The 16,382-nt window shown below is 37.2% G+C and overlaps 1 protein-coding gene across 3 annotated transcripts in view; it reads left to right on the top strand.

Moving 5' to 3' along the window:
* The window catches only part of LOC131681684 (angiopoietin-2), a 462,968-nt gene that overhangs the window by 29,969 nt on the left and 416,617 nt on the right, over window positions 1–16,382 (top strand). For all 3 annotated transcript variants that reach the window (XM_058962637.1, XM_058962639.1, XM_058962638.1), the window contains exon 2: window positions 3,009–3,507. In XM_058962637.1, the coding sequence (XP_058818620.1) occupies window positions 3,278–3,507 (230 nt within the window). In that variant the 5' untranslated portion in view covers window positions 3,009–3,277. The remainder of the gene's footprint in view (window positions 1–3,008; window positions 3,508–16,382) is intronic.

The following is a 16,382-nucleotide window of genomic DNA, read 5'->3' as shown; positions in this document are numbered from 1 at the left end:
GTCGTAAAATATTAAATGCATTTTCCATACAGTGTCATTGAACATTTCTTATAACTATGATCCCGTTTTCATGATAGATTTTCCGTTACTGTTCACCAATGTCAGTAATATCACAAAAAATGAAGAACACTACATTTAATCCATTCTATAACGTGTTGGTTTGCTGTAGATTGTCTAACAATTTTACACAAAACACCAAGCGTCTCCATATCAGCAACAAAGCTTCAAAATCTCCTTAGACTTTTTTGCGCACCTAGGCGCAGAACGAGACCATGATATTCGAAAAGTAGTGGTTATTTCCCATAGAATGTATACTATGTGATCGTTCCGAAATGAATCCGAAATTTGTACAGAATACATTAGTGAAAAAAGTATTTTTGATCTGACCACCTCAAACATATTCAAACGAAAAAGTCATAATTCCAAGCAAATTTACCTAATGTATTTTAATCGCTAACCAAGCTCTTTCGTTCCTCTACACAATGAAACTAGTTGTACTAAAATCGGATCAAAATGAAAAGAGCAACATGCATTTGAAGTGAACAGAGCAATTGTGGTTTCGGAAAAGAAAATCATTAAAAAAGTCCGGATTTTGCTACGTTTAAACTGATGTTAAAATCGTTTTCTTATCCAATGATTATAAAATTTTGAGTATGCATCATTCAATACATGAGAAATTAAGGAAAAATATAAAAAAATCAATATTCAAAAATAAATTTTTGAGGTTTTGGCCAGCCTCCATCCACTGTGCGCCGTCAATCTCTACTTTTTAACCGGGAATGTAGACACGATAGCACTTTATAATATACATGTCGTCAGTAGTATCATTTGCTTGCTTTAGATAGGATATCACAATGCTGAGCTTAATCGAGCGCACTTTCATGATATCCGCCGTAACTGAATATCTCTGTGTCAGCTATTTAGCATAGGCCTTTTTTCAGGCTAGTTCATTTATACGCAGTCCTAGAACTCAACGAAAAGTGAAAGTTGAAGAGACAACAATAATGGGAGACGTAATACAATAAAAGACGAGTCAGGTGATAGTACAGCAAGAATGTAACAAGTGTGGTTTTTTTTGCTACTCTTGAAGCCCCTCTTATAACTTAAATTGCACTGGTAGTGCGCTATAAAACTTGGACTGTTACGTGAATGTGGTCACCAACCTTTCTCGATGTATGGCGGACTACTACTGATACCAAATGGTACAACCGATAGTAAATGGCAAGAAAAATGTGTTAAACGTTCAATGCAGCTCCTAAAAATTGTGGCCTTAGTATACTGGTCTTGATCTGGAGTCTACTGAATATACGCATCGTCCGTTGCCTTCAAACACCTAGCGTCAATTGATTTCACAGTCCAACAGTCTTTTGGAAATCGGATTACTCGGTATTTTTCATCCAAGCATCTGAAATATTTATTGTTTTGGCGAAGGAGCAGTGACAAATATTTAAAAAAATCGGATTTTTTTATGATAATTGGGTTAAATAACCCAAACAATCGTTTGCTCAGTTAACCGATCTTCATGCACAACATTTTTCCGGAAAAAATATTCGTCCATCGCCATCAAACACCTAGAGTGAAATGATTTTACAGCCTTCCGAGAAAATGTAAACACCAAAGGGGTGCAAAACTGAGACCTCGCCAAGGGAGTCAGAAGACCACGCTACGGCTCCGGTCATACGACATATACACGTCAAAACTGGCTTCCTATAAAAAGCATAATAGATAACATTTACGTATCTTCTCTTCACTGATGATTGTGAGGACGCAATTGGACGTAATTGATTCTTCAATGTTTAAAATTCTGGAAACATGAACCTGTAGCTTTTTTGGTTCTCTCATGCTCATGATGAACAGTAACTGCATGCTTTATATTTTTGCACAACTCTAGTTTTTAAATAATTCCTGGTCTCAGAATGATTCTTCATTTATTACATTTACAACCTTAGACTTAGTCACTATGATCTGATCGCGTGTTGGTAGTGCGTGAAAGTAGTAAAAAATAGACGTTATTTACCATTTCCCGCCCATACGGGAACCAATAAGCTTCATCCAATAAAACAGCCTGCCATTTCGGATATCGGTTTCAAAATAAAATCTCCAATAATGCGTTTTCAATTCGCACGTGACATTTCGTGCAGCTTTGGCAATGAACGTCGGATAAGCTCAATTGCCTCCTTCCTCTAGTGACCGGCACTAGCCAGCGATCGGCCATAAGGTAATTAGGCCTCTCATAATATCACTTTTTACGATCAACGGCACCTCCAGTCCGCGTGTGCTTAATATTATATTCAGCAAAACGGAAAAGCTATTCAATAAAAATTTGAGTCAACATAAAAGTCCCAAAACAGTCACACATTTATAATGATCGGATTTTGGAACTGGATGGTGTGGCAGTATCTGTTAATTTTGTTTATTTACTGCTCTAAATACCACCAAGGTCTCGGCACTTAACCGCAGTGTGAAATTTGCGGGGTGCGAGTGGTGGATATCCGGCGGGCGATATAGTTGGCGGTACTATGGCGGTACTGACAGTAGAAGCAAGTGACGCCGAGGCTCTTTGAAGGCAACCGTCGATTGAAAGGTGATATAACACCCTTTCTGTACCTGTAGCGGCTACCAGATATAGGCAGCAAGTTTGGAGGCGTTTGTCAGATTTGCATACTAAGTTGGGGTACTTACGGTGCGGCACGGCAGACGCAGAGACAAAAGCTGAGGCTTAGTGGCGCTTTATCCGGTTGTGAAAACAATGAGAAGAAGAAAAACTACTGTAGTTATAATTACTAATTAAGAGAAATCAGCTTGTTGAGAACTGGACACAGAAAGAGAGAGAGAGATAGAGAGAGAGAGGGGGGGAGTAGTGATGGATATCTCCGAAGAAGACAACAAACAGCCAATTAATTCATTATTGTGTTTGGTGCTTAGTTTACCGCTTTGTGGTGTAGTTTCGAAAAGTTTCCCTCTCAGAACCGGCTTTATTAATGAATTTTTCTCTTTCCAAAATCTAGATAAAATTCGTCGGGGTCGGTGTGCTGTACGAAGATCGGTGTGTTCTGGCAGCTTCGGTAGCTCCAAGACCAGCTGGTGGCTGTAGTGATCGTAAAGAAAACCTTTTGGAAAAATATATACAGTGAATTATAGTGTACCGTTTAGGAAAGAAGTGAAATCCGTGTCCGTAGAACCAGAAACCGGAACCCTCTGGGCAGGCCCCTTAGTTTTCGAGTCGCCCGAGTACTGCTCATATCATTTTAACCGTAGAACCTCCCCTCCGCAGGAAATGGCCTTTTTAAGGGCCTACTACTGTTGTGCACTGTTGGTGCTCTACTTTGGGGCTCTAGTCCAGAGTGGTGCACCGGTACGACCAGGGACGGGCAATCCTTCGCCACGACTTCCACGCACCAGTGCCAGTCAACTGTCAGCGCAAAACAACAGCACCGGAGTTCGTAATTTGGCTGCGAAGAACCTCACTGCCCAGCAGGGGCAGGGACGTGGGAACTACAGATCAAGGTGAGTTTGTAAGAAGCTTCGGTGATCGGCATTTTTAGGTGCGCAATTGTGTTATTTGCAATTGCGTAGGAGAAGGTGAGAAACAATGCTGATGAGTGATGATGGGTGGCTAGCGGTTGCCGGTAAAGGTTTTTTTGAAGGTTATGGAAACACGAAATGAATTATTTGGCGCCCTTAGCGATTTGAAATACATGATGATGGAATCGGTAAAAATCAAAGCTTTTTGGTTGATGGATTTTCTGCAAAATTCGATGGAATTCATACATTGTATAAAACTTTGACGATGGTTCAAGCCTTGTAATGGAAACTAAAGTCGTGATAGGCATATCAAAGTGAATCCCTTGTTTTAAATTTTTTCATAAAAAAATCTTTTGGCCCTCTCTTGTATATTGAATCTTATTTCTAGTCTTAAGATAGCTGTAAACTTTTTTTTTCCATCGTAAAAAAAAATATTTCAACATTGTAACCTCCTAGTTTTAAGATATCCAAAATGTAAAAACATAAGCATTTGGCACCGCCAAGCTAACGCATTTGTGCCTATCAAATAAACGAAATGAATAAAAAAAAGTCGTGATATGACCAATTTTGTTTCACATATGCATATGGCACAGAAAAAAATATTTTGTAATTTAAAGTTTATTTTCATGCACATATTTGGAACATTAATATGAATGTAAAATTAAGTTCCACCACAAATACGAACGACTTGTCGTGCTTTCTTCAATGAATTTTATTATAATTTTATTTTTTTTGAATTACATTTTTATTAAACGGAAAACCAATGCACTTCAATGTATTTTTATTCGAATATTGCTGTAAAATGAATGACATGTAATATTACATGAATGAAAATGTATAATTGTATGCTTTTTGATGCTCCAATTGAGTGCATTGATTTTAATGTAATTTGCAATAAAATTTATAGATTCAAGCTTTGTATGTTTACATTCGTATTGATTTACATGTTGTTTAAATTTCATTAGTTTTTAGTGTGTAGTTTATCATATAGTGCGTTCGAAGGTTTTCTGTATATTTAGCGTTTTACAATGTTATAGGAAAGAAATTCAATAGACTTTGTCAGTATAAGAGCTTATTTTGACTCGAGTTTATTAAGACTAAAAGGTTAAAATTTTCTACCCCCTATTTTCGAATTTTCGAACAATTGAATTGTGTATAGTATTATCTCAAAAGCTCCTTGAGAACATTTTGCCGAGTTTTTATATAGGAACGAGTAATACAACGAAAGATATCAAATTTAATCCGATTAACATTGGTTTTGATGTAGCTTGGACAGTATTATACATGTTAATATCTATTGTAAGGTTTAAAGATTCAACAATCTCCGGAATAGATTATTTTAACCTTGGTTATGAAGCGTTACAGTACTGCGACCTCCAAATTCAAAAATTGAACGATAGATAGGATGATTACTTTTACCAAGATCAAAAGAAAAACATTTTAATTATTCTAGATAGAGCCATACTACCTTCAGCAAAGTTGTAGAACGACTAATTTTAAAAAAGTTTACTAAATACATGTAAGTTTCTTTGTCATACTTTTCATTTTGCAAGAAATTTAAAACCAAGGCTTAGGGGGCATGTAGAAAAAAACGATTTTATTCATATGACGTTTGCGGTTGTGATTCAAGTAATCTTCAGACAATTTTAAGGTTGTTCTAGGGCGCATAATTTGTTTTAGATACCCCATATCAAGCTAATACTGTTGAAAAATTATAACCAGTGTTTTCTCGAAAATGCCTCTTTCTGAATTCCAATATCACTGATCGGGCCAAACGAAAGATAATTCTGTTTCAACTACACGAAAAAAATGGCGATATTTTCAACTTCGACCAGATTGATTTAAAGAATCTATTTTAGAAACCAAAAATACTTAGGGTGATCCGGGGCTATTAAGACCGTGCGGGTAATTCGGACCCCTTCGGTTTCTCAGAAAACTTTCTAATTGTCATACATATTCGTGGAACCGCTATTCTAAAACATTATTTTGACAGTTGAATCTAATTATTTGGTAGATACAACGTGATTCATTTTTTTGCCATCATCAAAAACACAATCATTATATGGTAATACCGCAATTAAAGCAACAAATAAAAGTGAAAAAATAACAGGTAAGTGTTTTAGAAAGCTTGAGGCTCCTATTTTATGGAATGATTTTTGTTTGGGTGAAAACACATATTTTCAAGACGCTCACTACTTTTATGCGAAATGAGCCTACGGGGCTGTTTGGACCCCCTATTCAATCAACCAACGTTCAACGGCTTGCGAACACAATTGCACACGCCACAGTAAAGAAAATACATGATGCACCAATCGACAACTGTGACTAACCAGATTAACTTTGTTATATTTTTTTTTATTAAGGAGTTTCTCCATTAAATATTTCATAGGTAAACATAATTCCATCATATAAAAAAAAATTGGCGGTCTGAATTTCCCCGTAGGGAGGTCCGAATTATCTCTACATTATAAAAGGAAGGAAAAACGTAGACTTTTGCAAATTTTCGCCTAGCGCTACGATGGAGTGGTACAAATCTCGACAAACAAATGATTACGGCCTAAAAGCCAACTGTCAAAATTGTCTTTGAAAGGAAATTCCGAACAAACCGTTACTGGCTGGACATAATAAACAGCAGTCAGGCCCGTAGCGTGCGGTTGACCTGGTTGGCTCCCGCCAAAGCCAACGTTAGAAAGACGCTGAAATCTTGATTCGCTTTATAAAATAAATGAGAAACACAAAAAATTACTGTTCAAAAGTTAAATTGAAAAAGTAAACACTAATGAGGCGCAAAACTTAGACTCCACCAAAACTGTCAGAAAAGCCCTGTTATTCCCATTAATTAACAATAAATTAGAAATATTGCGAACTTAATCAGTCGTTTTAACAATTTCATAACAACGTAAATGGATCAGAAAAGTGATTATGAGCAGTAACGCAGGCGACCTGCTTGAAGCTGTAGCAAAGATCACTCCAATTCCGGACAAAATTGCCGGAGCCCACGCAATCTTGCAATCGGTTTAAATGCGGAGGCGCTGCAACTTCGTTGTGATCTCCAATTTCCAAGACCAGCAGCTGTTTACTTCAACTTTGTGTCAGTGCTTTCTCGAGCGTTACATTTGGCTGCCCCTCAAGAATTTTTTTTTAATCTTTGTAAGGAATCTAAACTGCTAACATTTTTATGAGCAAATTTTCCCACATGCGAACGGTCAGAATCGCACTCTCCTTGAGCCTAGAATGCGTAAAGATGTGTCGTGGTGAGGCGCTCTTTTTAGCACTTCTATGCAAAAGAGTTCTTAAAAGGTAGACAAACATCCTTGAAGGAAACTTCGATTTCCCAGCTGTCTCGTAAACGTTTCCTAAAATAAGTTTTCAGAGACAAACAATTTTGTCCCGCCCTGTGCGATTGCCCGCACTGGGGAAGGAGTCATTGAAACAATTGCGAATAGGTAACCGCACCGCCGATCTCAACTTTATGAACGGACATGTAGATGCGGCTATCTTGCATAAAAGATTTGACTTTCAAGATATCCGTCACAGCTGAATATTTCGGCGTCAGTTTTTTAGAAATTCTTAGAATATTTAATCCGTTCTGAATATTTTTAATCCGATAGGAGATCAGATATGGTCCAATCGAATTCAATGTTTATGATTTTGAAAAGAAAGTCGGAGTTTTCGATAATGCATGTTTTCAACATTCATTGCACCATAAGCTGGGTCTTTTACAGAAGAATTCATTTATGCGCGGGCCAGGATCCCAAATATTTGAGATATGAGAAATTGAGAGACAAATCAGGGGATAGTAGAGCAAAAATGTGTATCGATGTATAACTGAATGCTACCGATTTTCTTAGTAACTGGCTCAAATAAAGTGGAAAAACTTTTATTGGCAACTGATTATCAACAGCAATTTTGTTTCACTTTGGGCTGGCAATTCAAATCAATAATATGTTTCGTAATAAACAATCGACCAACTAGCTAACAGCTCCTAAAATTCTCCTTAGTATACTGGTCTTAATATATCGGCTCCTGAGCGGATGCTCCTTCCGTCGCCTTCAAACACCTTTAGTCAACTGATTTCGCGAACATACAGTTCAAGGTTTACTTGAAATTACAGGAAATGAGCGACAGTTAAACACGAACGAGTTTGTGTTGAATCTTTTGGAAATCGGGTTTTTCGGTGTTTTATGAGTTTCCGAGAGAGAGAGAGAGAGAGAGAGAGAGAAAGAGAGAGAGAGAGAGAGAGAGAGAGAGAGAGAGAGAGAGAGAGAGAGAGAGAAACCATTGGAAATAAAAACGCTTGATGAAAAAACAAATTTTTAATTCTAATTCTAATAAACTGCGCACTCCGACGCCTTCAAACACCTAGCATGAACTGATTTCATAAGGCCTTCCGCAAAAATGCTCCGTCCGTTGCCTTCAAACACCTGAATTACAGACTAGATTTTTTCAGTTAATTTGAACTTTTTGACTGTAAGTACTGTAGTAAAAATGATGTATCGCTTCAACAATAAACCCTGCGGTGGTTTATTGTACCTTTTCAAACAATTTAAAACAAAAAAGAAATAGTCTCAATTCCTTGAAAAGTTCCACCCTTTAAACCGCTGAAATGTCGGAGTTGAAACATTGTTGTTGATACTACCATAGACCGCAAAGCCGAAAAGCTTCATTCACTTATTTTTTTTAAATTTTATCAAACTTTATCGTTCTGTTGGTACTCCATGACTGGCTTTGATTTTTCACGTCGATGTTGGAAAATTTTCTCAAGAACAGTTTTTTTTAAAAGTCATACACACTTCGAAATTGATTAAAAAAAATTAATTTTTCTTTGACTGATGTATTAATTTTGCTTAAATTTTCATCGATGTATTTCATCCTCTATGCACATTGTGGGAGGTTTACAAGGAACGTCCTTCTCCACGATTTTCAACCAAAACTGCAAAAAAGCAACTTCTTTCGCGAGGAAACAGTGAGTTGGATCAAAATGATGCTAACGCGACTTTCTCTTATCGAAGTGACTGTCTTACTCAACCAGTTGGTGTCCGTGGAATGTTATACAATTTGGCCGTTTTGCCGGGTAACCACAAAAAAGGGACGCTAGCCTTAGAAGAGAAACTATGTGAAGATATGTTAGAAAACAAGTCAGGATAAGTGTGCCATTTTCAAGTACATACTAAATTATTATTTGAAAGTCGAACTGAAAAAGAAAACCGAAGTTAACTCCAAAGGGGCGCAAAACTGAGACACCGCGAAGGGTCGTTACGGCTCTGACAGCAGTTAACGAACAAGAAAACTTTTCTCTTTTATTTACTACAAACATCTGTGATTTGCGAGTGAATTTTGATAGTTGGATTATACGCCGTAATCATACATTTGTCGAGAAATGAACTTTTATGGCACCACTTTCGGTGCAGAAGCTTGTACCACAATGGAAGGATGTATCAACTATGCGGTATGTGTCCTTCAAAGTTGGACTGGACGTTAAATTACGAGATGCAGCACTTAACCCGTCAATCTGGCCTAAAGGAGTTTATTTTCGAGAGTTTGAAGAACGACTAAATGTATGAAAATTTGTAAAGTAATGTAAATATTCGTAGTGCTATAATGTTTTATCGCTTTGTGTTATTGTGCCGCGTCGTTTATAAATTCATGAATGAAAGGTCACGATTTCGTGAACTGAACGATGTATGAAAACCGTGACTAAGTTCCGGAAATTATGAACAATAATCCTCAGCTTCATGAAACTATTTGTATTTTCAAAAAACTTATTCGCCCCTAATATATACGTGGTGTTACAACAGCCGACAGTCAAATGTATTTCATGATTTCAAGAGTTTATTAGCAATTCTTGCGATTTCTCATCACGTTACCGTGCTTTTTTTTTTCGTGAGTGTACTATCGGATTTTTTCTGTTAGACAAGCGGATTAAAGTTCACGATGTCAGGATCTTAGTCGAGATTTTTGTAATTCACGTTATCGTGATATTCTAGTCATGAGTGGAGTGATTCATGCTCATGATTTTAGGATCTTAGTCACGATTTTAGATATTTTTGTTACGAGTTGTGTGATTTGTGTTCATGATTTCAAGATTCAGTTACGATTTTAGTAATTTCTGTTCATCATGGTATTCGTAAATTCTCTTCGCCTTATCGAGATCTATTATTTTTGGTTACTATCGTTTTTTTACTCGAAATAATGTGACAATATAAACTGGATCATGAGAATGCTACTGATTCGCGATATCTTGTTCTGTGAACTATGTCTGGGGTTATCAGCGCAGTTTGTCTGTCCACACATCACAATGAACCTTATCAAGTGAATAATGATGTTCGAGGTTTTCATAGCTTCATAATTCCACGAATAATACTCCAAATTTTGTGCAAGAGTTCACGTGAAAATTTCATTACCGTGTTGCATGAAATTGAAAATGATTAGGGATATCTTTTAATTATCACCAGCACGTGAAATAGCTTTAAATCATGTACTGAGAATTATGAACCAGTTCACGAACACCTGAGTATTTCATGATTTCGTGAGCTATTCCACAAAACGAATGGTAAGTTGTGACTATTATACTAGGTATCATGAACCAGTTCACGAATATATGAATAATATTTTATGATTTCTTGAACTATTCCATGAGTACGGATATTAAATCGTATGATATGTTAGGAATCATAAACCAGTTCACGAATACATGAATAATATATAAAAATTTAGTGAACTATTTCACGAGTATGGATATTGGATTGTGACTAATATATTAGAGATCATGAATTAGTTCACGAGGATTGAATGGAATAATGAATGAAATTCCGAATTTCATGAAATAGTTTACGAGAAAATATCCAGAATATTTTGATTTTGGGAACTAGGATTCCTATATCTACGAAAAACATCATGAACCAACCTTTGATTTTATGAATAATGTGCATAAAGTTGTGAACTAGTTCACGTACTGAAAATCGAGTTAGAAATGACTTGGCGGAAACCGTGACTGAAGTTCACAAAGTAAAAACAAGTATTTCTACGAATAACAGCGTTATGCGGACGTTACTGAAGGGAAATTGGACATAATTATAAAACACATGATTTTTGTTCATGCATGGTCCTCTTTTCATAACGTAAGAACGTGATTGTTTCAGAATTCACGGCACATTATTCACTTCATTCAATTGGGAATAATTTTTTTTCGTGTTTCTATATAATAAAAAGAAAGCTAGTTTTGATGCGTTAGAAAAAAATGTTCGTCTTCAAAAACTCTGATAGTCATCTGGACGGTATGTTAACGGGTGTTCAATGAAAAATGATAATGATTTCAATACCTTTCTGTAATTAAATTTAAGAGAGTAAATTTTTTTCCCTCCAAGAGAATTGCTCTCTGGATACCCTAGAAATGGGTGGCATGTTTCTTTTCGCTCAGGTGCTGTCAGTTCAATCGAACATGGCGTCGAAACAGCAAGCACTGCGCGAGCGCGTTGTACGGTTTTACGAAACGCATTGTCATCGTGGATAAAAATTTACGGTAAACCACTTTCGAGACGAAAACTTGCCCGTGATTACAGTTTACAGTTTACGGAACCTGGCATTCCTGAGTGTGGAACGGAAGGGCGATTGCGACGAGTAGATAGCGATCGTGAAATCACAGTGCCGGTGGATGACGAAGAACTATCGCGGGATGTCGTCCGTGCTGGACGACGAAAGATACTTTCCGCTCTCGAAGGCCTTTATTCCAGGAAATGACAACTACTGTTTCAGCGACACGTCGGCTACACGTCCCGACGTAAAATATAAGTTTAAGCATAAATTTGAAGAAAAAAAATGTTATGCTATAGAGGGATTTTAAAGCTGTGGTTCAAGCCGTGCGGTCGGGCCATCAATCAACAAGTGTACCAGGAGAAGTGTCTTGAGAAAATTCTTCTGCCATTCTTAAAGGAGCATCATGCAGATGGGAAGTACGTCTTCTAGCCGGACAAAGCGTCTTCCCATTACGCCAAGAAGACGCTGGAGTATCTTGAGCAGAAAAAGATACCGTACGTGCCGAAAGAAAAGAACTCGACTAACTTGCCCCAGTGCCGAGGAGGATTTTTTCGGCTCCCTCAGTGCCGTAGTGCACAAAAATAATTGACGGGCCAAGGATACGAAGCAGTCGACCTCCAGGATCCGGAATTGTATCGGGAAGATGGACGTCAGTGCCATCCAGCGCTCTTGTGAGAGCATTGCGACTAAATTGCGTCGTACGGCTGACCAGTAGAGTGGCTCGCGGTTGTATGGGAAAACTTCAAAATGATTTAAACTAGCTGGCACAGCACTTTTTGAATTCCATTTGTGGTCCCAAATGCCTGTGCAAAATTTGGTAGCGGTTGCTTGCTTCCCGGGTTTGCGCATTGTGTTCAAAGTTTGCATGGGACTTTATATATGGAGAAATCAATTATTTTGCATTTACGTTAATAAAGATCCCTATTTCAATGAATTCGAAAAACCAGCTTTATAAAACTATTGTTCAAACCTTGGTTAACTACTTTGCCGAAGACCGCAACTAGCTACGAGTTTTCAAAAAAATAGTTATAACGATTTTAAAACTTATGGTTCAATCCAAATGCAGAAATTGATTACTTTTTCCAACACTGCCGGTGCACCATCGACATTAAAAACTTAGATAAATGAGAATATATTCATCGCAGAGACTTGGTACCTTCGAATATAATTAATAAATTTATTTAGGCCCAAATGCGGTAGCTCGACGAGGCCGATTGTTTGTTTTTTTTTTACAATAAATATAAAAAAATAGCTATGTTAAGTTTTTTGTCTCGTTCAGGCGCAGCTTTCTGCTGCGTGTTGAGATCCTTTTTCTAGGTATTTCGCCACCTAGTGTTGTCAACTGCAATTTGAGGTTCGATCCGTTTGTCCTCTTTCGCGTTATGGTTCATGTCCATGTCCTCATCCGTACTACTTTCCTGCTGCTCGCGGTCAGATGTTCCAGTTTGTGTCTTACTCTTATCGGTCGTTATTGTATGTTCGTATTTTTCGGCATTCGTTTCGTTGTTGTTGTTACTGGTTGTTGGTGCTTGATCCGGAGATGTTGGTTTTGCAGCTGATAGTGGTTTAGCGTAAGATGGTTGTGAGCTGATTTCAGTTGGATTTGAGTTTTCCTTAACAGTTTCTACGCAAGGTTTTCCGAGGTGTAGCTTCTTCGTGCAGAACTGGCACGTAGGAATTTGCCCTGGGTACGTGACTAGTGATGTCTATTGAATGAGAGCATCGTCCCTTCCTAACACTGTGAAGCTTATGTAAGAGGGAATTGGCTTGGTCACACGCATTCTCACCACACGAACACCGTTAGGGATACCCGGGAAAAAATTCCTCCATGTATCATGTGTAACGGAGTCTACTTCTCCGTATTTTTGAATCGCGCCGTCAGGGGTACGCGTAGCCAAATCATGGACCCGAACTTCTACAGCGCCGTTCTCGATGTATACAAGAATGCTATATGGGTCATTCCATGCGAAGTGATCAAGGCACGTGTAATCGACCTCCACGGATTTGAACAAAATTTAGAGGAATTGTTCATCTAGGGCCAATATATAAAAACCCAAATTTGTTGTGACAATTGAACCACCCCTCGGGTCATGGGAGCACCCCCCGTTTTGGCAAATTGCCAAAACCCTTGATTTTCTTTTGATCATATCTCCGGTTCTATTTACTCTAGAATCAAACCATAAGATGGCTTTTGAAGAAAATTGTTCAAGGAGTATATAAAAATATTATTTTTTGCCGACAGTGTTGCCAACTATGCAATTTTTCCAGTTAAATATTAAAAGTTAATTTTTCTCTCAATACATATATTTTAATTTTTAAAATTTTAATGCCATCGCGTTCCTCAGATATTTTTACATAAAAAAACACTTATCATTCCAACATAATATGAGCGCATCCTGAGATACACCGTTTTGAAGAGAAAAAACCGCAATTTCCCCTAAAAAATCGCAAACGCACTGCACTAAAAAACCAACTTGAGTATTCTGAGTTCAAACATAATTTTTCGTGAAATAGACGAGAAATGATGAAAAACTACGTATTTGGTTTGCTTCTAGCAGATTAGGGTCGATTTTTATGACAGTTTGAAGATTTTCTCAATTTTGGCCAATAAAAATGGATTTTTATATGAGAAAAACGGAGTTTTTCCCTTCAAAACGGTATATCTCAGGATGCGCTCATATTATGTTGGGACGATAAGTGTTTTTATGTAAAAATGTCTGAGGAACGCGATGGCATTAAAATTTTCAAAATTAAAATATATGTATTGAGAGAAAAATTAACTTTTAATATTTAACTGGAAAAATTGCATAGTTGGCAACACTGTCGGCAAAAAATAATATTTTTTATAGACTCCTTGAAAAATTTTCTTCAAAAGCCATCTTGTGGTTTGAGTCCAGAGTAAATAGAACCGGAGATATGATCAAAAGAAAATCAAGGGTTTTGGCAATTTCCCAAAACGGGGGGTGCTCCCATGACACGAGGGGTGGTTCAATTGACACAAAAATTTGGGTTTTTATATATTGGCCCTAGATGAACAATTCCTCCAAATTTTGTTCAAATCCGTGAAGGTCGATTTCAAGTTTGCATCTTTTTTTGATCACTTCGCGTGGAATGACCCATATTTAACATTGCCGCATTCGGCGGTGTGCTGCATGTTGTTTCGCGAGGCGAATGACTCAGCTTGGTTAATGTTGTTGAACGAAATCAGCTCGCAATGTTTGATATGATGCATTTGTAGGGTTTTCACTTCAGCCAGATTGAGTTCCATCTGCACTTTTAATAACTGTTCCACTTCCCGAATGGCTGGTCTTACGTGGCATTTCGAAAAATCAACAGCAACACAGTTCGGTCGCATCTGGGTTGCTTTTTGCTGGCACTCATCACTAAATCGCACAGTAGGTATAGGCTATTGTTATATGGACTGCTTGTGTGATAGGCACCGATTGATTTTTAGGTAGAATTGACTGTTTCACATGCGCGGGACGATTTTTTGCTTCTGCTCAGGGCGAGATGTGAAGACAAACTGGTACCTTCGAATGAAATGTTCAGAATGAATTGCTGAATAACATAGACGTTGTCATAAAATGAAAGGAAGAGGGGGGGAGGGCTTGTGTACTCCCCAGTCCCTTTTATAGATTGTTTTGTATAAGACAAAGAATCATTACGTCCTTGTAAATGTCAACGACTGAACTTTCTTAATATTTTGATAGACTTAAATATGAATCATACTACAATCTTTGTTGTGGGAAAAAACATTTACAATATTTAGGATTTACACCTACAAATTTATATGTTGTTTTTGCTTGAGGCAAAAACTAACTCAGGTTTGGAAATCGCGTTGGGTTCTAACCTGAAGTATATTTTTGGTTCACCAAGATCACCTCTGTTTTGCGTGAACCTAACTCAATTTGATCAAAAAACGCTTGTTTGAAGTAATTATCCTGGTTTCGTTCTTAGATTCTCAAACGAAAACTTCAATAGAAACAATTCCGAGACTTCAAGTAATCTAAAATTCTGACTTTGAACGGCTAAGAGTAGAGCCTTTAAATAGTGCCACTCAAACACGTAAGATTAATTTTTAATTCGTCGGTATAAACCTGCGTTGAAGATGTGCTCCTTATGTTATAGTAAACTATCTAAAAAGGGAACTGGAGAGTACACGAGCCACACCCCCTATTCTTTTCTTTTTCTGACTACGTCTATGTTATTCAGCAATTCATTCTGAACATTTCATTCAAAGGTTCCAAGTCTCGACGATGACTATATTCTCATTTATTTAAGTTTAAAGTATCGGTGTCGTGGTGTACTGACAGTGTTGGAAGAAATAATGAATTTCTGCATTTGGATTGAACCATAAATTTCAAAATAACTTTAGTTATAACTATTTTTTGAAAACTCGTAGCTAGTTACGGTCTTCGACAAAGTTGTTAACCAAGGTTTGAACTGTAGTATTATAGAGATGGTTTTTCATATTGAGTGAAATAGCGATCTTTATTAACGTAAATGCAAAATAATTGATTTCTCCATATAAAATCCCATATAATCTTTGAACGCAATGCGCAAACCCGGGAAGCAACCGACCGCTCCCAAACTTTGCACAGGCATTTGGAACTACAAAAGGAACTCAAAAGTGCTGTGCTAAAAAATGTCATATTCGAGCCACTCTACTAACCAGGACATCTTCTCCAATATTCATTGACGTTTTACATTTCTTATAAAAGAAATGTATAGAATTCGCTCAAACTTTCAAGATTTTTTCCGAGGCCCGGAGGGCCGAGTCTTATATACCAATCGACTCAGCTCGACGATTTGGGACAATGTCTGTGTGTGTGTGTCTGTGTGTGTGTATGTAACGGACAAATTCTCATTCGTGTTTCTCAGCAATGGCTGAACCGATCTTATCCAAACCAATTTTAAATGAAAGAACTAAAAAACAGTATGAACGCTATTAATTTGTTTTTGATTCTGATGTTTAGTTTCCAAGATATGAATGTTTGAATGCGTAAAAATGGCGTTTTTTGCAGTTTTTTTTAATTATCTGCCGAAATTGACAATATAGATTACCATATGTTTTTAGACAGCTTTAACGAATACCTTTCGAACAAGCTATAGATTGTCGAAATCGGACTATTATCAAAAGAGATATTTAACATTAAATGCGGACGAAAGATTTTTATCATTTCCCATTGCCAGAAATATGACCAAAAACATGTAATCTATTTTTAACCCCAAAACGGTTTATTTTAGGTCAATAGTATCTTCGGTGAATTTAATGGAGGCAATATGCCCTTTCTTTTGGTATTGTGCTTTTGCTGATTAAT

This window comes from Topomyia yanbarensis, chromosome 2 (assembly GCF_030247195.1).
Source record: "Topomyia yanbarensis strain Yona2022 chromosome 2, ASM3024719v1, whole genome shotgun sequence".
NCBI lineage: Eukaryota > Metazoa > Arthropoda > Insecta > Diptera > Culicidae > Topomyia > Topomyia yanbarensis.
This window is presented reverse-complemented; position numbering and strand designations above follow the sequence as displayed.